General features: G+C 41.3%; 1 protein-coding gene and 1 pseudogene across 15 annotated transcripts in view; both read left to right on the top strand.

Annotated features, from left to right (window-relative positions):
• ABI3BP (ABI family member 3 binding protein) overlaps positions 1-25,361 on the top strand; it is a 248,398-nt gene that overhangs the window by 74,765 nt on the left and 148,272 nt on the right. For all 15 annotated transcript variants that reach the window (XM_074403572.1, XM_074403571.1, XM_074403568.1 and 12 more), the window contains exons 3-4: positions 18,051-18,119; positions 21,793-21,925. In XM_074403572.1, the coding sequence (XP_074259673.1) occupies positions 18,051-18,119; positions 21,793-21,925 (202 nt within the window). The remainder of the gene's footprint in view (positions 1-18,050; positions 18,120-21,792; positions 21,926-25,361) is intronic.
• Positions 439-10,208, top strand: LOC104650169 (BRCA1-A complex subunit Abraxas 1-like; annotated as a pseudogene).

Genomic DNA, 25,361 nt, shown 5'->3' with positions numbered 1-25,361 from the left:
ATAACAAAAAAGAAGCAGGATGAACCAATAGGAGGAAATGATGTCGTGCCAGCCATTGAAGCCAGCTGAGCCCTCTCTTCCTGGCAGAGTCCTTAGAGGGATGGGAAGAGGCTTCCAAGGCAGGGAACAAGACAGCTGCCGGGAGTGGATATCAGATAGTCCCAAAACACAGGTGCAAGATGTTACGCAGGGTTAAGTAGGAGTATTAGCTCTCCTTACCCAGAAGGAGGATGAAGCTCTAAGAGTTTTCAACTTTCTCAGGCTACTCAGCTGGTATGTGGCAGGTACGGGATTTGCAGTCAGGGAGTCTGAGCTCTGAGCCACTGTGTTCGGCTGCCTCTCAGAACTTGGGGCACTTGTTCTACAGGACGAAGCTTGTAAGTTTCTGATGTGTTGCTTCTATAATGTCCTGTAAACAGTTATAAAGTGGGTGGGGAGATGTGTTATGGCTACCTCCTCATTAAGGTTGAAATCGGTAAGCACTCATTTGGTCCTCAAAACTTGTTCTCTTCTTCCCTTCCTCCACCACCACCCCCCTCTCTGCTTATTATGTCCTGTCCCTCCGTCAAGTCCTACTCTATCTACTGTCCACAAGGCCACTTCTGGCCAGCGCAGACATTTCAGTCCCTCTCCACGAATATCCTGGAGACTTAGCATTTGTTTTGATCATTCTTAAGGTTAATCAATTGCTATTTGTTCTTATTTCTGTGTGTCTTGTCTGCCTCTACACTTCCCCCAAGTAGAAAACTCACAGGAGCTAAGGATCCTGGGAGCCTTAGGTTTCTTTTTACTCTCAATGTTGTCATTCATTTCAGAAAAGTAATAAATGGATGGATGGATGGATGGATGGATAAATAAATAAATGGGAGAGGGGAAAGGGACCCAGAAAGTCTGAAACAGCCGTGGGTACCATTTAAGATTTTTCTCTCTTAAAACTATTTTCAAGATGTCATCGAATTCTTAGTTATTTCTTTGGAAATAGTTACCACTTGGGAAGTATTTGGCTTTAAATCTTCAAGATGAGTCCAATTTTATTTATTTAAAAAAAAAAAAAAACAGGAATCCCAGAATTATTTGATTTTTTTTTTCTCCAAGGGACAAAATTTAGCAGAACTTAAGCTGCAAAGGGGATTTTTAAATAAATTTGCCTACTAGGTATCAATTTCTTAATAAATATATGCCATCTCTCAAACAATTCACCGTAACTTTATACCAGAAAGCCATTGTTTGATAAAAGATGACCATTTCATCATGTTTTGGTAAAGAAAACATCTTTTCCAAGTCCTGTTTTTTCTACTGGATTCAACTACAATGTTTTCATGGTCTGCTTGACTTCATCAAATGATAAACTGTTGCCAAGTGTATCCTTTCTTGGAAATACAGTTTAAACATTCACAGTATTTTAATATAAAGCACAATTTCTTCAAATGTATTTAACAGTGCACTGAGATCAAATCTAACTTTTAGAATATCATTCTCGATTATATCTGAAAGAGTGTTTCTGAATGGCTAATGGCCCTTTTTGTCATGGGCCAAAAAGAGAGTATGGTCCCAGATTCATTTGCGAAAGTTTTTCTTTGGAAAAGTGGTCTTCCGTGGGAAGCCAGCTACCAGTAAAAGGATATTAAAGGGTTATCTGGAATAGATATAGAAGGTAGCATTTAAACTTGAGAATTTTCTTTCTTTCTTTTTCTTTCTTTCTTTCTTTCTTTTTTTACATTTCAAAACCAAGGAACATAATCACATCAACTTTCCTGATTACCCATGTATCATTTCCTTTTACGTATCTTACATTCCACGGACACTCCGTGCTCTCTGATGCTCGTGAGTCATACCAAGGGCTATGCTGTGAAGGCCAAGATAGGTTATATTCTGTTCTGTGTTGTTCCCTGATTGTGTTTATTGTGTGTGTGTTTCTTCTGTGTCATGTCTCACCAGCGAAAGGGTAAGCTCCTGAGGGCCAGAGCTGAGTCTTCCCCTTCCCTGGTTGACTGCACAATCAGAATCAATATATTCACAGCAGTAATAACTGACTACCCAGACTTTGCTGGGGAAGACTCCCTACCCAAATAAAAGTCCTGTTTTTTCCTCCTTGTCTATAGGAGGCCTACCACTACTTGCCTAGTTGCCTATAGTAGAAACATCCAGGAGACAAAAAATGATTCAGCTGTGGTAAAAGGTTGATTCTCCCCTATATGTAAAGTAACTATATACCCTGTTTAATCTGGCATCGTCATGGTTAACACCTGCTCCTGTTCTGATACAACTGATTGTGCTCACTTTCTTTTTTTTTTTAATATATGTATATATATTTTTTATTGCATTTTAGGTTTTGGGGTACATGTGAAGAACATGCAAGATAGTTGCATAGGTACACACATGGCAGTGTGGTTTGCTGCCTTCCTTACCCTCACCTGTATTTGGCATTTCTCCCCATGCTATCTCTCCCCACCTCCCCACCCCACCGTCCCTCCCCCATTTCCCCACAACGGACCCCAGTGTGTAGTGCTCCCCTCCCTGTGTCCATGTGTTCTCATTGTTCAACACCCACCTATGAGTGAGAACATGCAGTGTTTGATTTTCCATTCTTGTGTCAGTTTGCTGAGAATGATTGTTTCCAGGTTCATCCATGTCCCTACAAAGGACACAAACTCATCGTTTTTGATGGCTGCATAATATTCCATGGTGTATATGTACCACATTTTCCCTGTCCAGTCTGTCATCAATGGACATTTGGGTTGGTTCCAGGTCTTTGCTGTTGTAAACAGTGCTGCAATGAACATTCGTGTGCACGTGTCCTTATAGTAGAATGATTTATAATCCTTTGGATATATACCCCGTAATGGGATTGCTGGGTCAAATGGGATTTCTATTTCTAGGTCCTTGAGGAATCGCCACACTGTCTTCCACAGTGGTTGAATAGTTGAAAAACCTATATGCAAGCTACGTATGGGAGAAAGCTTAGAATTCTTAGCGTGGTCCCCAGATTTTTCACAATCAGATCCCAACATAATAGCCCAGCCTTTTCTCTGCCACTGGGGACACTCTGCATCAAGAAAAGAGACAAAATCAAGGGTTTGGGGGGGTTGCCACTGCTGTGTTTCATTCTCTGGGCTGGGCGCATAGATAGTCAAATGCTGGAGTGGCAGTTCTTATCAACCTGTTAGCTGATGATTTAATAGTTGTGAGCACTTACAATGTGCTGGGCTAAGAGCTTTATGGAAATGGGTTATTAAATCCTTACAGCAACCCCATGAAGCAGGTACCATTAGCATTCTCTTTGTCCCACTGAAGACAGTCAGTCCCCAAGGGGTTAAGAAATCTACAAGTGGCAGCCTGGCGCCAGGGCCTGTGGATCTGCCCGTGATGCCAAAGTGCTTTTCTCCACGGCCTGTAAGTGTTCTGGCACTTTTGAAGTCAATGTTAAAAACTCATCTTGTGTAAATTATTCCTGACTCCTCACCCCTACGTGGAAAAGCTGACAACACCCAAAGAGGGGTGGGGGGGAAGCCTTTGCTGATTTGAAGCCTTTGACTTTGGATACTATCTGAGGGCTAATGTGACCTGGTTTTATAAATTGAAAGAAATATCCAAATGAAGTCCTGATGAAGAAAAATACCCAGACACACTTCCTGTAGCGATAACATGAACAAAGAGGTGAATTCACTGGAAAATGTGTGGGTGCCAATGTACAGTCTCTACTTCAAAATCAAGCCCTTGCCAAGCCTTAAAGCAGTTAACAGACCACACCCTACACTAAACTTCTCTGTGGGGTGCACATATAAAACACAGGCAAGGAAAAACCTACAGGCAATCAAGCCAACAATTTTAATGCCTAACAGGTCTGTTAAACTAGGAAAGGATGTGGCAAGTGGGTCAGGGAAATCGTTTTTAAATATTTGTGGTGTTGGGGAGAGAATCTGTCGGAGCATGCGAGTGAAGTAGGGTTAGTTTGGGACAGTGGTTGAAGGAGATGCTACCGACTCTGTGCCAGGACCACAGGGAATGAGGTGACCTGGAACGTCGGCCTTGTGGTCGGTATACGGGCACTGGAAGTAGACGGGTCATGGCTCGCTTCATGATCAGATGACCAGTGCACTTAAAGGACCCTGCATTCTAGGTTCAGCGCTCTGCTGTCACTGTCATTAATTCTTTTTTTTTTTTTTTTTTTTTTTTTGAGACGGAGTTTCGCTCTTGTTACCCAGGCTGGAGTGCAATGGCGCGATCTCGGCTCACCGCAACCTCCGCCTCCTGGGTTCAGGCAATTCTCCTGCCTCAGCCTCCTGAGTAGCTGGGATTACAGGCACGTGCCACCACGCCCAGCTAATTTTTTGTATTTTTAGTAGAGACGGGGTTTCACCATGTTGACCAGGATGGTCTCGATCTCTTGACCTCGTGATCCACCCGCCTCGGCCTCCCAAAGTGCTGGGATTACAGGCTTGAGCCACCACGCCCAGCTGATTTTTTGTATTTTTAGTAGAGACGGGGTTTCACCATGAGGACCAGGATGGTCTCGATCTCTTGACCTCGTGATCCACCCGCCTCGGGCTCCCAAAGTGCTGGGATGACAGGCGTGAGCCACCGCGCCCGGCCGAATTCTTAAGAATTTTATCTTTCTGTTTTATTTTGTAAGTGAGGTCCTATTGGACGACAGAGCAGGTGTGGATGGCTTGGAGCCTGGGCTTTTGTGCTCGGCCTCCCAGCCCCTCCCCTAGTTTGCTTCTCAACTGGCTTGTCATCCGGCCCTGGTGTCCCTGAGACTTGGCTGCCTTCCACTTCCCGTCCCTCTTCAGCGATTTCAGCTGCCCTCCACCTCCAGCAAGGACTTGGGCGTGCGCACCTCCGTGACAACATCTGGCAGGACATGGCGGCAGCAGTCCTTGCACAGTGTGGCAGTGGCACTGTGCATTAAGTAGGGCATTTGGTGGCACCTGCATGAGGTACACAGTCTGTCCCAGTGCAGCGGTGGCAATCCCTTGAGCAGTCCATGAACTGGGTTGGCAGACCTGTGGGGAAGGGAGATTGACTTTTCTCCCCTGGAGGGTGGGTTGGGGGATAAGGGTAAAGCACTTTGATCTTGATCCTGGGACTGCTGCTGGAGGCAGATAGTAAGCGGAGGGCAAAGGGAGTGGGGCTGAGGGTCTGCACTCACCTGCAAAGTGCAATATTAAATAGTAAATAAACATCCTGACAGATCAAGACAGAGGGTGGAAGAAAGCAAAAGTTGCCTGTTGTGCCTTCCACGGCACTCTTTTGCATATGACCCAGCAAATTATATAGTCAGCCTTGAGTGAATTTTTTTTTTTTTTTAGATGAAGTTTTGCTCTTGTTACCCAGGCTGGAGTGCAATGGCGCGATCTCGGCTCACCGCAGCCTCCGCCTCCTGGGTTCAGGCAATTCTCCTGCCTCAGCCTCCTGAGTAGCTGGGATTACAGGCACGCGCCACCACGCCCAGCTAATTTTCTGTATTTTTAGTAGAGACGGGGTTTCACCATGTTGCCCAGGATGGTCTCGATCTCTCGACCTCGTGATCCACCCGCCTCGGCCTCCCAAAGTGCTGGGATGACAGGCGTGAGCCAACGCGCCCGGCGAAATTCATTTTTTAATAGCGTCGCCTCTCTGACTCGCACAGAATGAAAGTAAAACTCCGAGGAAAACTCCAATCATGTCTTCCTCGATGGATTGTCTTTAAAACGGCCCTCTGTCTGGAAAAGGGGCACGCATCATTTCTTCCAGACAACCTTGGAAAGCTGTGAATGGTGACCACGTATGGCAGAGTCGTTGAGAGTGCACGTTACAGGAAAGAGACTCCCTCTGTCCCCATGTAACCTTGTCTTCCTCCCGGGCCCCTTCACCACGTGCTCTCTTGCAGTCAGTGCTGCGCTCCCATCTCCTGTACAGACGCTCCACCTACCTCTCTACAGTGGGCCAGCGAGGGGCTGCTGCTTTTCAATTCCAGACAGTCCCCAGCAACCTCTCTTGTGACATCCGCAGCAACACAGGCTGCACGCTCCCTTCAGAACAGGCCGGTGAAGCTTCTGGAATCTTAGCAGTGGCTACTGTTCCTAGTCATTTTTGCATTCTTGCTCTGTGGAACGGCTGGCTGCACCTCTGTGAGTTTAACCTTCAGTGTTAGCCCGGCCAGGGGCCTGTTCCCGCAGACTGAGTCTTAAAGACAGAGAAGCCAGAATTCTCCAAGCCGTGGGGCCTAACAGGGTATTCTGTCAAACTGGGTGTGGGTTCATTATTCAACAGATCTTGTAATGTTTAATGGAAATAATTACTGAATAGTGTAGGATTTGCTTTAAAATTTTGCTCTCCAATTATTTCTCAGGCAAAGAAGGAAAAAATTTTTTTGTACCGCATGAAAACATAGGCTTTTTCTAAGGAAAAAAATAACAGTCCTACAAATAGGGCTTATTAAAGACTAATTGTCTGATTACTTGTCTTTCAAAAAATATTTTTGTTTGTGTTGATTGTGCTATTTCTCAACCCTCTAATTAATATGTTTTTCCTTTCTGCGTGCAAAGCCTTGGGCTTCATTCATCTTTATCCCCAGGCATTAAAGGGGTGGAAGAACAGATTCATTCATTCTTTCAGAACATGTTTATTGAGCAGTTTCCAGGTTTGGAGGTACATGAATAAACAGAGCATGAACTGAAAGCCTGGCCCAGTCCAGAGGGATCCTCTTCCACCTGCTGGGCTTTCTTTAGGGGCTTAGGAATACTCCAGAAGGTGGAGGGCTTCTATTATTTTGTGATGCTCCATAATTTTTTTTTTTTTTTTTTTTGATGGAGTGTCACTCTTGTTACCCAGGCTGGAGTGCAATGGCGCGATCTCGGCTCACCGCAACCTCCGCCTCCTGGGTTCAGGCAATTCTCCTGCCTCAGCCTCCTGAGTAGCTGGGATTACAGGCACGCGCCACCATGCCCAGCTCATTTTTGGTATTTTTAGTAGAGACGGGGTTTCACCATGTTGACCAGGATGGTCTCGATCTCTTGACCTCGTGATCCACCCGCCTCGGCCTCCCAAAGTGCTGGGATTACAGGCGTGAGCCACCATGCCCGGCCGCTCCATAATTCTTTAGACATTCTTTTTCATGTTTAAGGGCAACATGCTAGTAATCTACTGAGTGATGTATTAAAAATTACTAATATTGTATATTAGCCGATTATACTGTATTAGGAAAGTTGGCACAACACTGACATCACTTACGCTATTTTGTATTCTATTTGGACTTCAAGCCGCCATGAAATTTTGCAAAGCTCCAACTTAGCACATGCCCAAGCAGACAGCAGGATTTCCCCAATTTTCCAGGAAAGTACCCATCAGTGTTTTTCTAGAAGTGACACCCTCCCTCCTGAAAGAACATTAGTGATGTTCGTGAGTTGGTCCTGACGTTCTGTTGCTGCTGTTCTGGCTTTTTCCATATGTAGTTACTTCAGGGTCACTTAATCATCATGGATGGGTGGGTTTTCTGTAGCCGTTACTGATTCTGTCCTGTGGAGGGATGGCATCAACAATACTGGAGCCTATCATTTTCCAGCAATGGTCTTCAGGGTGGATGTGGATACAGTTGAGTTATGAATCATTTTTATACCCCATTCCTGAAACCAGTTTACTGTTGCGGTGTCAATTTGGTTTTATTACTCAGTTCTTTGTCAAGGGAATGGGGAGAAAGGGTGGTGTGGGTGGGGCGCAAAACTGGTCCCCCCGCTGAAACTTAGAACTACTGGTAAGTAGCCTTTCCGTAAGTGAGGAGACGACAGAATTCTCTCCTTTTACGTTCCAGCTTCCCACAGGACTGCCCAGCTCTGCCTAGACTGACTGCTTCAGTGGGGTTCCCCTTTCTCTTCTCCCCTTTACCTACCAACAGGCCAGGGAACCCATCTACAGCAGGGGGCAAAGGCAGCTGAAAGGGAGCCACAGAGCCCAGGGCGCTGGTGAGCCCTTTGTGTACCTACTCCGAAGCCACACTTAGGAAGTCCCTTTTTTTTTTTTTTTTTTTTTTTTTTTTTTGAGACAGTCTTGTTTTGTCACCAGGCATCAGGCTGGAGTGCAATGGCGCGATCTCCGCTCACCGCAACCTCCGCCTCCTGGGTTCAAGCAATTCTCCTGCCTCAGCCTCCCAAATAGCTGGGACTACAGACGCACGCCACCACACCCAGCTAACTTTTTATATTTTGGTAGAGACGGGGTTTCACTATGTTGGCCAGGATGGTCTTGATCTCTTGACCTTGTGATCCGCCCGCCTCGGCCTCCCAACGTGCTCAGAAGGAAGTCCCTTTTTTGAGGAGCAACTAGTGAGTGAGTGGAACTCCCTGCTGGAGCTTAGCAGACAGCAATATTTCTCAAGGGTGGTTTTCAGGCAGACATTACTCAGGGTTAGTGTCGATGAAATGCGTGACCAGAGCTGTTGACCACATGTCAAGAGAGGATGCTCAAATCTAGATTGTATTCACTCTGGTCCGAGGATATCTAAATGCAGCTTGTGGACACCTACAGATGCACATCAGAATCGATGATATTTCTTTTACGGGAATTTCCATGGGCATAATTTTTTTTTTTTGAAATTCTGTAGGTGATTTTATTCTTTTTAGGGGTCTTATGATGCGCCACACTGGCTTCTAATAAAAGTAGTTACCTTATTTCATCAAATTCTAAAGCATCTGTAACTAAATCAGTCCGCTATTTTATATAAAACTAAGAAACAAGTTGCTAAGTAGTGGTGCTGCTCTGGTATCCCTTGAGACTTTTATTTTATGCTTCCTTTGACTCACCGATGCATGCATTTTATGTTATTTGTTGTTTTTATAAGAGATCATTTCCTTTTCCATAAACTACTGTAGAAGCGTTTTCTGTTAGTGACGTTGGAGTTGTGAAGATAGGGCTCGTGCAGCCTGAGGCGACAGCAGCACAAAGGGTAAGAGCGGTGCTCTCAGCTTGCTGCCGGCCAGCTTGCCTTACAGCACCCCAGCACGGTCTAAGACACGGGAGGTTTTCTTCTTGGGGAAGTAAAAGGAGAAGCCAAGAATAGCATTTCTGGTTCCCAAATGGATGATGATGAAGTTGTTTATACAATTGACATTCGGAAATCTATTCCATGCTTTTTTAGGCTTTTCTAATTCCTCAAGTGAAGTAAACGAGCAAACACTGAAAAAAATACGATCAGATGTCAAAAGGAATGTGGTAGGTTGGTACAAATTCCATCATTCAGATCGCATCGTGATGTTTAGAGAGGCTGCTTCACAAACACTCGCAGGAGCATTTTCTTTTCTTTTTTTTTTTTTTTTTTTTTTGTAATTTCTTTTTGTTCACAGAAAACACAACCTTGCTTTGAAGGCAAGAGAATTTTTCAAACCAAGAACTTGTTTTTCTGCCATTATAGCACCAAGTATAACAGACAGCTGCTTCACTCATTGACTGAAACATGCCTTATATAAACTTCAAAAAGGACGTTTTCACAGGGTACCTTTAGGGTACAATCTGGATATTTCTGAACAACTAGGTTATAAAACTGTATCAGGTTCCTGAAAGGAGGTACGTAAGATAAATGAAATGTATGCTTCATTACAGGAGGAATTAAAGAGTATATGCAATAAAAGTGGAAGACAGTGAACAAGCAAGAGATAAACTAAACAGATTAAAATGAGAAATTGAAAAAAGGAGAGGAGCACAGATTCAGGCAGCACGACAGAAGAACATCTAGAAAGACCCTCAGGAGAACATTTTTCCTTGTCAAGCATTATAGACCTTTTTACCAGATTCCGAATTTCTTCATGTGTTATGTCTTTAAAAGACAAGACTTGTTTCTAAAAGTAGCTGTAACAAAAACCACCACCTCGATGTGGTAGCCTATCTGATCTTAACGGTAGAACACGCTGACATTCCTGAAGCTAGTCCAGCTAGTACACCACAAATACTTAAGCATAAAGCCTTAGATGATAGACGGCAGGTCAAGAGATCACAGCTGTTAGAGATGCAAGACAACCATCTAAAACAGACACTGATAGTAGTAACCAAAAAAAAAAAAAAAAAAAAGGATCCCCAATGAGCAGCCCAGAAATTGACGAAGAGATTGAGAAAATGAAGGGTTTTGGTGAATAGCCAACTATCTCCTCCATCTTGATCCTTTTAACCTAAAAGGAGATTTTTAAAATTTGGCTTATGGGTAAAGCCAAACATTTCTGTTGTTTTTACTATATTGAGTTACTACAGATAAGTTGGTTTTTTACCATGTTCACTTGTTTGCAGTAATCCGTAGATAAGTCTTGGCTTGTTTATTTTATAAAGTGCTTTTTTGAACATCGGATGCTTTTATTTTAGAATCTTTTTTCACACTTTACTAAGTAGTTGAGGGAAAGGCTTACACCCATTCATTCTTTACAATTGGAAAAGTGAGGCTGGACCCAGTGGCTCACGCCTGTAATTCCAGCACTTAGAGATGACAAGGCAGGAGAATCAGTCGAGGCCAGGAGTTACAGACCAAGCTGGGCAGCAGAGTGAGACCCATCTCTATTGAAAAGAGAAACAACTGGAAAAGCAAGAATAGAAAAGAAAGAATTTCTTTTCACAATGTGGAAGGAAATTGATATGAAAATTTAGTTTTTATCTAAGCCATTAAAATTCTCAAGTGATAAGTTTTTGGAAGTCCATTATGGCTAGGGTTGCCAGATAAAATGCTGGATATCATGCAATACATTGGCAAAAGAGTATCTAAAATTTAAATTCGTCCTGTTTTTGTATTTGCTAAATCTGGCAACCTTAATTATGACACAGTGTCTCTCCCCTAGTTTAGAGTCCTGTGCACGAAATTTAGCAAATCCACAATTTTTAGCACAGTACAAGCCTGGAAATCCAGTGTGTTTGGGATAGGCCAATGGGACTCAGAACTGATACATACGTACATAGATAAGAATGTCTGTCGCTTTCAATGTCCTTATTGTGTATAAATCATCTTTTTTATGGTATGTATATATATATATGTGTGTGTGTGTGTGTGTGTGTATATATATATATTTTTTTTTAATTGCACTTCAGGTTCTGGGGTACATGTGCAGAACATGCAGGATTGTTGCATAGGTGCACACATGGCAGTGTGGTTTGCTGCCTCCATCCCACCGTCACCTATATCTGGCATTTCTCCCCATGTTATCCCTCCACAACCTCCCTACCCCCCCACTTTCCCTCCCCTAGTATCCCGCAATAGACCCGAGTGTATGATACTCCCCTCCCCATGTCCATGTGTTCTCATTGTTCAATATCTGCCTATGAGTGAGAACATGGGGTGACTGATTTTCTGTTCTTGTGTCAGTTTGCTGAGAATGATGGTTTCCAGATTGATCCATGTCCCTACAAAGGACACGAACTCATCATTTTTTATGGCTGCCTAGTATTCCATGGTGTATACGTGCCACATTTTCCTAGCCCAGTCTATCACCAGTGGGCATTCGGCTTGGTTCCAAGTCTTTGCTGTTGTAAACAGTGCTGCAATGAACATATGTAAATCATCTTTTTCTCAAAAAGACACTACCGGTTTGAGGATAGACCTGCCCGGGAATACTTTGTCCTCCCGTGACAGCACCACTGTCCCTTCCAATGTAACATTTCTGCAAAGGCAAGATTCCTTAACCAGCCAGACTTACATCTGCTAGCTAGAAAATCATTCTGAGCAGTTTAACTCTATTCAGTTGAATGTTACACTGTTGTATGAGCTATTTGGGGACCAGATATAAGTGACAATCACACAGAACCACTTTTATTCAACATATGTAAAATACACTGAGTGTTATTTTAAATAAGTATCTGCTTATGGACATTGACTGGTATAGAGGAGGAGTGTCATTCTTCACCTCACTCCTGAAACACTTTTCTATCCAAAGGTTGCTTTGAGTCAGTACTGGCAACATACAACGACTTACTGTAAAATAGGTTTTGTTGTTGTGTTTTTTGTTATTTTTTGTTTTGTTTTTGTTTTGGTTTGTTTTTGAGACGGAATCACGCTATGTCACCCAGGCTGGAGTGCAGTGGCACGATCTTGGCTCACTGCAACCTTCACCTTCTGGGTTCAAGTGATTCTCCTGCCTCATCTTCCTTAGTAGTTGGGATTATAGCCATGCTCCACCACACCCGGCTAATTTTATATTTTTAGTAGAATGGGGTTTCACCGTGTCCATCAGGCTGGTCTTGAACTCCTAACCTTGTGATCCACCTTCCTTGGCCTCCCAAAGTGCTGGGATTGCAGGTTTGATCCACTGCACCCAGCCTGTAAAATATGTTTATTGGTGGGAATGTGGTAGAATTTGTTCCTGATATCTGGTATTATGAACTTTAGGGTTCTTGAGATACACAGGATCCTTGCGTGCAACTGGCATAAACCCTGTAAAGAGATAAAGTTCTTGACAAAAGATTTAAAAATATGTAAAGTTGTGAAGATAGTACAGAGAATTCCTATATATTTTATGCCCAATTTATCTATCATTAATATTTACATTAGTATGGTATGTCACAACGAATAATTCAATAATGGTACATCATTACCTAATTCTATACTTTGTTTAATTTCCTTAGTTTTTACCTAAGGTCTTGTGGCATCCTGTATGGGATGGAAAACATTACATTTACAAGTCGTGTCTCCTTAGGCTTCTGCAGACAGTGTCAGTTTCTCCAATTTTTTTTTTATGACCTTGACAGTTTTGAGGTGTCTTGATTCATGTTTGCAGAATGTCCTTTAACTTAATGTTTTATTTTTATTTTTTTACGGCTAGATTGGGGTGTGGCTTTTGAGGAGAAAGATACCTATTACTTCTAAAAAAAAAACATACCAGAAGTAAGATGTAAACAAAGTAAAGGTTAAATCACTACTAAATTTTCTCATGTGGAGATTCCTTCTCTTCTACTTCACCCTTCAACTCCATTATCAATAGTCTTACTGTTTTTTTGTTTGTTTGCTTGTTTGTTTTACCCAGTACGATTCTCAGTGCCACCAAGGGTCTTGCATGTTCGCTAAAGGAGGATCATACATTTGATTTAGATGTTTTAAGATATATTTTATCAATATTCCACTGAATTCTTCTTTATTCAGAATTAGTATTACATTTTTGTCAATTGACTTTTCAGCACCTGTGGAAATAGGCTTCCTTTTTTTTTTTAATGTTACATTCCTGGGATAAATTATAGTTGGTTAATTTATTATTGTATTATGTGCTGTCAGATCCAGATTCTGATTGGTTTAAGGTCCTGTCAGTATATTTTTAGGATTTTCTTCATCAATATTTACGAATGAGTTTGGTTTGTAATGTTTATTGCAAAATGCTTGCATTTTGGAGCCTGTGATGCTTGCTGTAAAGATTTTTTAAACGTTTTCTTCCTTTGTAATATGTCCTTAGACTTTGTAGAATCCAAATTCTGCTTTCTAGAAATCGTCACTGTTACTAATCCTTAATCCATACTTTTTTTGTGTTAGGCATTGTTAAAGTTTTGTTTTGTTTTGTTTTTTCCTAAGACAAGGTCTCACTGTCACCCAGGCTAAAGTGCAGGGGTGCAATCTCAGCTCAGTGCAACCTCTGCCTCCTCAGGCTGGGACTACTGGTCCTCACTATAATGCATGGATAATTTGTGTAATGTTGCCCAGGCTAGTCTCAAACTCCTGAGCTCAAGCGATCTTCGGTCTCCTAAAGTGCTGTGATTACAGCCTGAGCCACCATGCTCACGTTTTTACAGCTTTAATTATCTTTAAGAAGCTTTTGAGACTATGCATGATTTTTCCTACTTTGCAGGAAACTGAGGCACACAGAGGTTAAGTACTTTCACTTGTTGCAGTTTGTATATAGCTGCATAGGATGTAATGTTTCCAGAGTCTGTGCTCTTATGTCCAGAAATTTTGTTTAACAACAACAACAACAAATTGTTAAACATGACAAGGGCCTTTATCAGACCTCCTTCCCTAATTTCTTTTAGGATTATCTTGGTTTATTTCTTGTTTATTTTGTAGACACTTTAATGGCAAAAACTTTGCATGGCAGAACTTGACTTCCCTGTGACGACATTCTGAAGCAGGAACGCTTGCAATGCAGGCATCCTCTAATGCGGGCAGACCCAAATGTGAACACTGGCATTTATCAAACTGCAACGATGAGAGTATTACTAAAAAATTAGTACTTAATAAAATATTTCAACAGATTTCTTTTTTTTTCTTTTTTCTTTTTTTTTTTTTTTTTTGAGACAGAGTCTTGTTGTGTCGCCAGGCGCCAGGCTGGAGTGCAGGGGCACTATCTCGGCTCACTGCAATCTCCGTCTCCCGGGTTTAAGCAATTCTTCTGCCTCAGCCTCCTGAGTAGCTGGAACTACAGGTGCGCGCCACCATGCCCAGCTAATTTTTTTTATTTTAGTAGAGATGGGGTTTCACCGTGTTGGCCAGGATGGTCTCGTTTTGTTTACCTCATGATCCACCCACCTTGGCCTCCCAAAGTGCTGGGATTACAGGCGTGAGCCACCGAACAGTAGATTTCTTTAAGCAGTAAACTGTGCCTGTCCTCCACCATGGGGCATTCAAAATATTAAGCAAATTTGGTTTACTTAGTCTGCAACATTGTATAGAGTTAACTATTAGGAATGGAAACTTTGTTAAGGTAACTGCATTCTCTGCAACTTCTCCTAAATTGATACTTTACTTCTATGTCTTTCTAAATGAAGTAATGCATATTAGCAGAATTTCAATCTACAATGTAAATACTTCCAGGCTACTATAAATCCACAAAGATTTTTTTTGTACAGAACACAAGTAGAAATCCTATTCTTTAGTTTTATTTTTCCACACCTGTGTCCCCAATAGAGCATAAAGTCTCCGAAAGTACATGTATGTTGGAAATAGTTAATGAGCAGTAGGAGCCAATATGTGCACTCAGGTAATGGCATTTGTTCCAATTTGTAATTGGCTGTAACAGCCTATGCTTTATGCAAAATGACTGCAGTCATAACAAAAGATATTTTTAAATTGCTCATATAGCCACGTCTTGATCATGGCACTCTCTTTGGCTTCTGTATATGTTATTTCTCTAGTGTTTCAGGTCTTAAAAAAAAAAAAACATGTAGGTATTAGGCACAATTAATCCATATCAAGGAAGAATCTAAAAGGTTAGCTCTAAGAGACTCTGCTAGAGTGAGAACAGTTTAGGAAAACGAGGGGGTTTGTTTTCTAAAGTGAATTTCTGAGATTTATTGAGAATATTTTGCTTACTATAGTTGACAGGGCCAAGAATGAAATAAAAATGCAGGGCCCCTAGTTTAAGAATGTGAAAAAATTGATCTTAAAGGTACTAAAATAAAAAGCTTTTTCCTTTTTGTGGTTTCTCCTTTTATCACAATGTGATTGACGTCTTAGTAAAGAAAATTTTAAATTTAAAATTATTAGCATGAAGCCTACTTTTTATCTTTGTATTGTGCAATCCCAGATTTAAATGCAAATGTCAGAGCCTTTAATTAGTAATTTCACTAGTAAGCGAAATTACTGAAATTGCACAGTTTGTATTTTGCACTTGATACATATATGCTTATGTATTTTGTTCCAACCAGAATAGCGAAAATGCTGCACAAAACTAATTCAGCCGCTTATTTCACTTCTTGCTATGTGCACATTCTACCAATACTCTTCCTTCAGCTTATTTCTGAATGAGGAAGAATTGAAAAGGAAGTACGGATTTCCCGATCTTTTTCTTTTCTCCTTTATCATTTTCCGCATAAGTGGTTGGCTAATACATGAGTAAGAAAGGATATGATAGGGTTTCGTGGTCATTCACATTTCTTAAAATGCCCTTGCTTTCTTACTGCCTCTAAAGCAAGGTCTGTTTCCAATGGAAAGTACAGCCTCTCACAGGTCTCCCGTGTCCCCCTCCTTACCCCTTTACTGAATGGTAAATGTGACATACTTACCTCTTTGTACCTTTGAGTCTTGCTGAACTCCCACACATGATGGTTCCTTTGGAGTTACGTGATACTGGATACGTCCGATGCCGTAAATGTTGGGGAGGCAAGGAAATGCAGAGGTGCGTGTTGCTCCTGTTTTCTCCACTCATGTGCACACTCCATTGTCCCATGAGGCTTCCCTTGCAAAACACAAGCTCAAAGACAAAAGTATTAAGAATTTCAAGGTGGTTACAGCAGGACTTTAAACCAAGCATGGGGGTCTTCTGAGCATGGGGCCCATGTGACTGTATATGCTCTATGCCCATGAAGTCAACCCTTCCCCATTTATGTTGTCTACAAATTGAGCTGATAATAGTAGTGCCAGGTAGGATTGCCATAAGAGTAATTAGGCCGGGTGCGGTGGCTCACATCTGTAATCCCAGCACTTTGGGAGGCCAAGGTGGGTGGATCACGAGGTCAAGAGATCGAGACCATCCTGGTCAACATGGTGAAACCCCGTCTCTACTAAAAATACAAAAAATTAGCTGGGCATGGTGGCACGTGCCTGTAATCCCAGCTACTCAGGAGGCTGAGGCAGGAGAATTGCCTGAACCCAGGAGGCGGAGGTTGCGGTGAGCCGAGATCGTGCCATGGCACTCCAGCCTGGGTAACAAGAGCGAAACTCCGTCTCAAAAAAAAAAAAAAAAAGAGAGAGTAATTAAATTATGGATATAAGATTCTGCATATAGTATCCTGCACTTAGAAAGCACTCAGTACATGGTAGTTTATTGCCGTATATCTAAAAATCAGGAAATGGTTATTGTATTCCTAGGAACCTTGTTTATTTTGTTTGGGTCCAGCATTCTTTCTATGAGTCCCACTAAGCAGGATGTGCTTTCAAACACACAAGACTCGAACAGAATGAATGCTCCTTTATCTGCATAGTGGCAGGACACAACCGTACAATAATCAGGCAAAGTTCTGAGGTGAGTTTATCAGGCTGCCTTGGTTACCTTATTCGGTGGTAATTACTGCAGTATAGCCAATAGTGTTGTGTAAGGGTGTCCAGAAAAAGACAAAGGCAAAAGTTATTAAGAGAAGTTGAGTTGCCAGGTTGTCTCCATCTAAAAATGAGGTCAGCTCTGCAAAGCCTTGCCAAGAAGGCCTCTGCTGCAAACTCATGGAGGGGAGATATTTGAACCCAGAATGAAAACTAAGATCGGAAGTCTGCCTGAGTAAGAAGGGCTGAACTCCGGCTGACAGCATCCAAATGAAATTTCTTACAGAATGAGTTTCAGGGTTTAAAGTTGTGGAGAATCATTGTAAAGAATACTCATCAACCCATCAATCCAGTAGAGCTGCTTATAAAATGCTATTTCATATGGCCAGAATATATTTGGTTTATTTACACATGTGTTGCTGATCATTCATCTTGCAAAAGTCAATTTTTAAAAAATTATTTGATAATTTATTGGCTCCTTATTGAGTTAGCATATGCCGATTGCTTTAATAAAATTTCGTTTAAAACGTAAATATCTTGAGATTCCCTATTTACATTTCCTTGAAATATATTTAAAATCAAAATTATACCAAGTTATACACTGTGGCTCTTTAAAAATTGTTCATTAAAAATGACCAGCTATGAAAGCAGGCTGAGAAATTAAACAAACAGGATACAAATTAGGAAGGACATTATAAATATTCCTGTTCTCATGAAAGTGAGTATTTTCGGATCATACAGGTGAGACCCACAATGTCCTGTGCAAATAGAATTTTTCCTTTTCTGGTGTTGAAGCATCAGGCTTGGCCATCCGTGAGGAACAGCCTAACAGAATGAACACAATCTTATCTTTGCAGAGAAAAGAACTGATGCAAACAGGGTTTAAAATCTATGTATAGCATGATTCCTTTAAGACTTCTCCCTCACCCTTACCCATTTGGTTTGGAAAATCTGGATTTAATTTTTGTTGTAATGACTTAATAGACTTCTCAGGAAGTGTTAACTTTTCAGATTACTGGGTCCTCTCGCCTCCTGGAGCTGCGGTTACAGAGGATGACTCAGGGAATGCTGAGTCAGGGTATGGGTGTGCTGACTGCAATGCCAGTTCTTGAAGGGTTTTTCTGATAAATGATGTTATTGTTTCCAGATGCAGAGCCGAAATATCTGATAGTTGTGCGACCTGCTCCCCCTCCAAGTCAAAAGAAGTCATGTTCAGGTATAGTCCTTTGCATTTATTTTTCTTTTATTTGAACCATGACTTTTCATCTCTTTTGGACCCGTGGAGACCAAATGCCTTGGGAAGCTTTAGGCATGTAGGGGAGGTGTCAGCCCTGGGTCAACAGTTTACCCTGTGGAGAAGAAATACAGCCTGGCTGGGATTTCCTCCTGGTGCCACCACCGGCAAACTATAGAAAATTACATAAGTTATTGAACCTCTCTGCTCCTAGATTCTGCTGCGTTACAGGGTTGTTGCTGAGGATTAAATGAGTGAATGGCAGTGTGTGGCCTGTTCTCCGTGCTCACTCGGGGTTAGCCTGTTTCTGTTTTACAGCGTGTAAACTCATGCTCACTATCGTGCCTTTCAGATGTTAAAGGAAAAATTTTATGTCTCACCTTTTCATAAGGAGAGAGTTGACATTTTAAAAGGATAACTCATGTATGTGTGCTAAATAGATCAGCACGTAGGCTTTATTTACTCCTTGTCTTTCTCTTCCAAACCTCTTCAATAACGGAAGGACTTCTTTCATAAAACAAAAATAATAGCAACACCCATGTTTCCAGGCCTAGGAAGGCTTGAAACAGGAAAGTGGTTATATAAATAAGTAAGTGGAAACTTTCTACGTAACTAAAGATTAAAATTCTATGTCATCTAATTTCACTACCAAAACTACTACTCGGATCAAATAATATAGCTGACCATTGTCATAAGGAAGAAGCTGTGAATACACTTTTCCATCTGATGTTGCACCTTCCTAACTATAGAGTTGATCACAACATTTTGCTTTTGTTTTTCGAATGTGAATGATTTCCGAAAAATTATTTCCAAAGCGTGTTCACCTTTTATGGTACACTAGATAACATGCAATAAAAGGATCTTTTTGGCCGGGCACGGTGGCTCACGCCTGTAATCCCAGCACTTTGGGAGCCCGAGGCGGGTGGATCACGAAGTCGAGAGATCGAGACCATCCCGTTCAACATGGTGAAACCCCGTCTCTACTAAAAATACAAAAATTAGCTGGGCATGGTGGTGCGTGCCTGTAATCCCAGCTACTCGGGAGGCTGAGGCAGGAGAATTGCCTGAACCCAGGAGGCAGAGGTTGCGGTGAGCCGAGATCGCGCCATTGCACTCTAGCCTGGGTAACAAGAGCGAAACTCCGTCTCAAAAAAAAAAAAGGATCTTTTTTGTTTGTTTGCTATATTTTTCTAGAGGAATAAAATGGGAGAGAGAGCACGCAGCTTTTCAATTGTACTGAGCAAAGGGGCCCTTTGCAGCCCTTTCTTCAGTCTCGTAGACGCATCGTTCTGAGCCTGGTTGCCAGAAATCAGTTGCCACAATTCCCTCCCCTCTTCTGTTGACTTTACCTTCTTTTAAGACCAGCATCGAATGGTCAAGCATTTTGAAAAAGACAAAAGTCTTTTTCCCAGCCTCTTAGATCATCTCAAAGCAAAAGGGAAATTCCAGTCCCTCCTTACAACTTGTGAGAGTTGTCCAGACAGTTTTCTACATACTTGGAAAATAGATACACTCTGAATATTTCAAGACTGTATTTCAAAAATACTGAGCCACAAACTCAAGAAGCGTGTGATTCCATGGGATCTGTTTTCAGATGAATATTCACTGAACTCTTTCTTGATAGAAAGATCATAATACAAATATATAAAATTATATAAGGAAAGTCAAGATAATGATTATACCATAGCACTTGATAATTTCATTTTATTTCGAGGATTCTATGACACAAGACTTAGAAATTAGTTTTTATTTTATGAGCAGCTCAGGAAATTGCCTTATCTTGCTCAGGATATAATACTCCACCTTTCCTTTTGGACAGCAGGTATCATTTTTGTTTTTGTTATCTGCGTTTAGGAATAATGTAATGACTAATAGATTAGCTTCCATTCATTTTGTGTTTGTATCTGCCACATAAATGTTAATTATTTATTTTTTATATTAAGAGTCAACCTTAGTGAAATAATTATTTGGTTATACAAATGATTGGGAGACTATTAGGTTCCCTTGGTCATACAAGCCTTAGGTTCCTTAAATGAAAAATATGTCTTTCATCTGTAAATGGCATTATCTTTATACATTGAGAGCCAAGACAGTGATATTATAAAAACAAAACTAGACTGTGATTGAGGAGACCTGAGATTTGAGTTTTGACTTTGCTCTCAGTGTGACTTTGGACAATCTTGAAACTTCTCTGTGCCTTATATTTCATCGCAAAGGGAATGCGATTATTTTATCACCTTAGTGAAAATCAACTCAGGAATTGAAAAGGGAAAATCAGAATCATCCCAGGGCTTGTTGAAACTATAAGTGCTCCCTGCCTTCACTCCAGATTCTAATCAGCCCTCCTTGGAGCTCATACATCATGACTTAGGTCACCATCATACAGGGCATAATTACAGCTGCGTCTGCAAAAGTTACAGAGAAGAACAAACCCATGTTTCCAACCATGTCAATGATAACTCTCTCTGAAAATTATTTCAAATATCTTTAAAAAGTAAACTATCCTACAGTGAGGCAATTTGCTGAGCTGGTAACTAGGTTAGGTGTATTCTGTGCTAAGAAGGATTTTTGCTTGAATAACAACTTACAGAACTGAAATTTTCAGTTTTCAAAAGCATTTGATTCAGATGACCACCACTAGGCTCATGCAAGGGGCACTCCTGCTTACCTTAAGCGGGGTCACAAGCCATTTTGCCGGTTGGCTCCCACTCATTAGCTAGCACAGTTCTTTCTAAAACAAATAGGACATGCAGAGTCTGATGAAATAGGAGAGGAAATTCAACCGCAATACAAAGCATATATGTTTTCGAGATAGTTTTATTAGGCCTTGTGTCAGATTTTATTTTATTTCTCTGATTATTTTTCATGAGTCAGCATTGCTTTTCCTGGTTGAGATTCTTCCTGTTTTTCGCTGTCCTATGTGTGCGGTTTCAGATAATTTTGCAAGTGCAAGTGCCTGCCCCTGTGTACTTGAACATCATCTTTAATGGCTTATGAACATAACCCTTGGCGTTATTTAGATACAGTTGGCACCATCAGAACAACTGTGTTTCCTGTGTTTCGCCTCCTCTTTCAGCATTGTTAAAAAAAATGTGTTTGTGTTTTCCATGTAGGTGCTCATTATAAAATACACGCTTATTACAATAACATCACAAGGGATTTTACACTTCCAAACGGTTGAAAAAAATTATTACCTACCATCTAGATAGTAGGATTTCTTTTGTTGACTTAGATGTTATTTCACACTCTTTCACAGTCCCAGGGAAAAAATAAACATGCTTTTATTTTATCTGTAAAAGAAATGAAGTGTGTATATGTGTTTGTTTCACTGATCACAGCTAAGAGCACCCTACTCTTCCCTGACCCACAAGAAAATAAACTAGGTGTAGCTGGATATTGTTAATATGGACATGTATACAATACACATTATGTGTATATGCATATAGACCATATGCACACATGCATACACACAAATCTGAAAAAGTGTTTCATTCACATTTAAACTCATGGGCAAAAAATAGTAATGTGGATTATAGAAAAGGAACTGATAATTTCACATTTCTCATCATCTTGCCAAGTCATCTTTATGCATTTTGCCTGAATCATGGCAACTGACTGAATGTCTCCTGAATTAAACTGTACGCTTCCTCCACAGGTAAAGCTCGTTCTCGCAAACCTCTCCAGCTGGTGGTTGGCACTCTGACACCAAGCTCGGTCTTCCTGTCCTGGGGTTTCCTCATCAACCCACACCATGACTGGACATTGCCAAGTCACTGTCCCAATGACAGGTAATATTAGCATTTGCTTTTAATAGCATCTGTACGTGCTTTAGAAGAATGTGTAAGTATCAGGACTGTTAGCATTGACTTAACACCTATTAACTGTACAACCTGTTCTAGGTGTGAGGGGAACAAAGACATATAAGTCAGGAGCCCTGCCCTTGAGAAAGTTATCTACCTAAATAGAAAACACATACATGTAATTCTTTTCAAAAATCACAAATTAGACAGGGAAGTAAGAGTCAAATAGCAAATAGGTGGTATCAATAATAAGTGTAATTAAAAACTCAGAAGATGGGGCAGTGAGCCAAGATTGTGCAGCCCAGCCTGGGTGACAGAGTGAGACTCTTTTTCTTTTCTTTTCTTTTCTTTTTTTTTGAGACAAAGAAAGTGATGGATCAAACTTCCAGGAACTTTGCTTACAGAATAAATGCGTGAGGAAATGCAGAGTGACAAGAAACAAGCGACATATACAATCCCTTGGGGGATTATTGTATGTAAAATCTAAAATGAAAATTTCAGGGGAGTGTTGCAGCGGATTCTGATGATGGACCAAGCTTGGATTTTGGTCAGACTGAACCACAGCCTCTAGCCTCAGGGCCCCTACCAACAGGTAGGAGTTAAAGTGAAAAGAAATGGTTGTGGTGGATCCTGACAGTGAGCCTAACTTGAATCTTGGCCCGGTGGAACTTGAGCTTCTGTCCTCGGGGGGCCTACCTAAGAAACACACTTGCCACTAGGCCAAACTTGGATTCCAGCCAGCTTGAGTTACAGCTGGTAGCCAGAATTGCTTCCAAAGGAAAAAATTATGCCAAAAACAAAAAATAGCAAAGAAGGTTGGAGTGATCTGTGTGAGCATGGGTAAAACAAAGTGGAAAGAAAGTGGGAAGAGTATGGAAATACTCATCCCGTCAGTACATCAATTCTCAAACTGTTACTAAGAAGTGGGATGAGGGGCCCGGCACCGTGGCTCATGCCTGTAATCTCAGCACTTTGGGTGGCTGAGGCAGGTGGATCAGGAGGTCAGGAGTTCAAGATCAGCCTGGCCAACATGGTGAAACCCCGTGTCTACTAAAAACACAAAAAATAACCGGGCATGATGGTTCGTGTCTGTAGCCCCAGCTACTCAGGAGGCTGAGGTAGGAGAATGGCTTCAACCTGAAAGGCAAAAATTGCAGTGAGCCAAGATCACTTCACTGCACTCCAGCCTGGGCAACAGAGCCAGACTGCTTCTCAAAAAAAAAAGAAAGGCCGGGCACAGTGGCTCACACCTGTAATCCCAGCACTTTGGGAGGCCGAGGTGGGCAGATCACCTGAGGTCAGGAGTTTGAGACCAGCTTGGCCAACATGGTGAAACCCCGTGTCTACTAAAAATACAAAAATTAGCTGGGCATGGTGGTGTGTGCCTGTAGTTCCAGCTACTCAGGAGCCTGAGGCTGGAGAATCACTTGAACCCAGGAGGCGGAGGTTGCGGTGAGCTGAGATTGTGCCATTGCACTCCAGCCTGGTTGACAAAGACTCTGACTCAAAAAAGAAAGGAAGGAGGGAAGGAGGGAAGGAGAAGATTTTTATCACTCTACAAAGTACTTTCCTCTAGAAGCAACCATTGATTTGATTTCTATCACCAAGGTTAGTTTTACCTATTCTAGAATTCCACATAAATAGTCATTTAGTATGGGTTTTGTTGTTTGACTGTCTTCTTTCACTTGGCATTGAGATTCATTCATGACATTGCAGATATCAATACTTTATTCCTTTTTTGTACCCCTAAGTAATAGTCTATTATGTGAATATTCTAAAGTTTATCCTCTTGCTGATGAGCATTATGATTTTTTTATCTCTATGAATCAGACTGTATAAACATTTTTGCATAAAATTTTGGTGGACATACATTTTAATTTCTCTTAGGTAAATAAATAGAAGTATAATTTCTGACTTATAGGAAGATGTATGTTTGACTATTTTTTGCCTAATTTTTTCATCTACATTCTCGCGATGTAGGAGAACTCTGCTCAAAATTTTTTTTTTTTTTTTTTTTTGAGATGGAGTTTCGCTCTTGTTACCCAGGCTGGAGTGCAATGGCACGATCTCGGCTCACCGCAACCTCTGCCTCCTGGGCTCAGGCAATTCCCCTGCCTCAGCCTCCTGAGTAGCTGGGATTACAGGCACGCACCACCATGCCCAGCTAATTTTTTGTATTTTTAGTAGAGACGGGGTTTCACCATGTTGACCAGGATGGTCTCGATCTCTCGACCTCATGATCCACCCACCTCGGCCTCCCAAAGTGCTGAGATTACAGGCTTGAGCCACCGCGCCCGGCCTCCAAATTCTAAGCAGCATTTTGTGTGGTCAACATTTTTCATTTTAGCCATCCTGGTATAGTTTTTCATTACACTTTTGATGTGCATTTCCCTTAGACTAAGGCTACTGAGTACTTCTTAATGTGTTTTTTGGCCATATGTATATTTTTTGTAGTGTTTTATTTATTTCTATTTGTCCAAATGAAACTAAAATGAAGGAACGTTAAAAGGTTTATAAGTTCTCAAAAGTACCTTTCATTTGACTTTGGAAAATCTAGACTCAAGAAAAAAAAATCAAATTTTCCTTCAGATGCCCATGGTTCTCAAGGGATGAATACTTGGAAAAACATGTGGAAGGTATTTCCAAAACCCAATTTTTGGAGAAAAAATTTTTAAATGTTTCAAAGAATCTGAAATATTTTTTATTTCACCCATCACTAATCCCATGACTTACTTTGTTTGGAAAATGAACTCAAAAGAACATGCCTTCTTGTGATAATTCCAGTTCCTAATGGATTGGTCTAGGGTACTAATGCTGAGAAAATAAACATTTGTGGATTGCTCTTTTTAAAAACTATCTCATAAAAATAAAGTTATGGAGAGCAAGAGGGAGAAGGAAGAAAGGAAATTTGATCGCCTTACAGCAAAATGCAAACTGATTTTAAGGGTTACTCAGCTAGTTTGATAAATATGTACGACTACTTGTTGCAATAGGTGCAGTGACCTGGCAAACGTGTATAGCATAATTTAGACTAATTTCTGCCCCACCCACAAGCCTCTCCTCCAATTTCACTTTGTCCTATTGACTCTTCTGTGAAAGAATTTATCTGATGATCGATTCTAACTGATAGATGTTACCTTGATTTTACAGTACATGGAGATAATGAATATAGAGAAAGTTAGGACAGGAGACCTAGTGGAGCTAGGATTTTAACTGAGGCCATTGACTGTAAGGCCCAAGCTATACAGACCACACATGGATCTCACCCTCACCCTCACCCCCTTGCACACACACCCTGACTCTTACCAAATAGATGGAATCGGGCACATCAAATCACAATATTTGAAATCAGTAATTTCATTTTGAATAAAGTCTTTTGAAAGATACAATAAAGACATGCCCAGATGCTTGCATACTTTCAAAC

Source organism: Saimiri boliviensis, chromosome 8 (assembly GCF_048565385.1).
Source record: "Saimiri boliviensis isolate mSaiBol1 chromosome 8, mSaiBol1.pri, whole genome shotgun sequence".
Classification (NCBI taxonomy): domain Eukaryota; kingdom Metazoa; phylum Chordata; class Mammalia; order Primates; family Cebidae; genus Saimiri; species Saimiri boliviensis.
The sequence above is the reverse complement of the archived record's forward strand: the minus strand, read 5'-3'. Positions and strand labels throughout refer to the sequence as shown.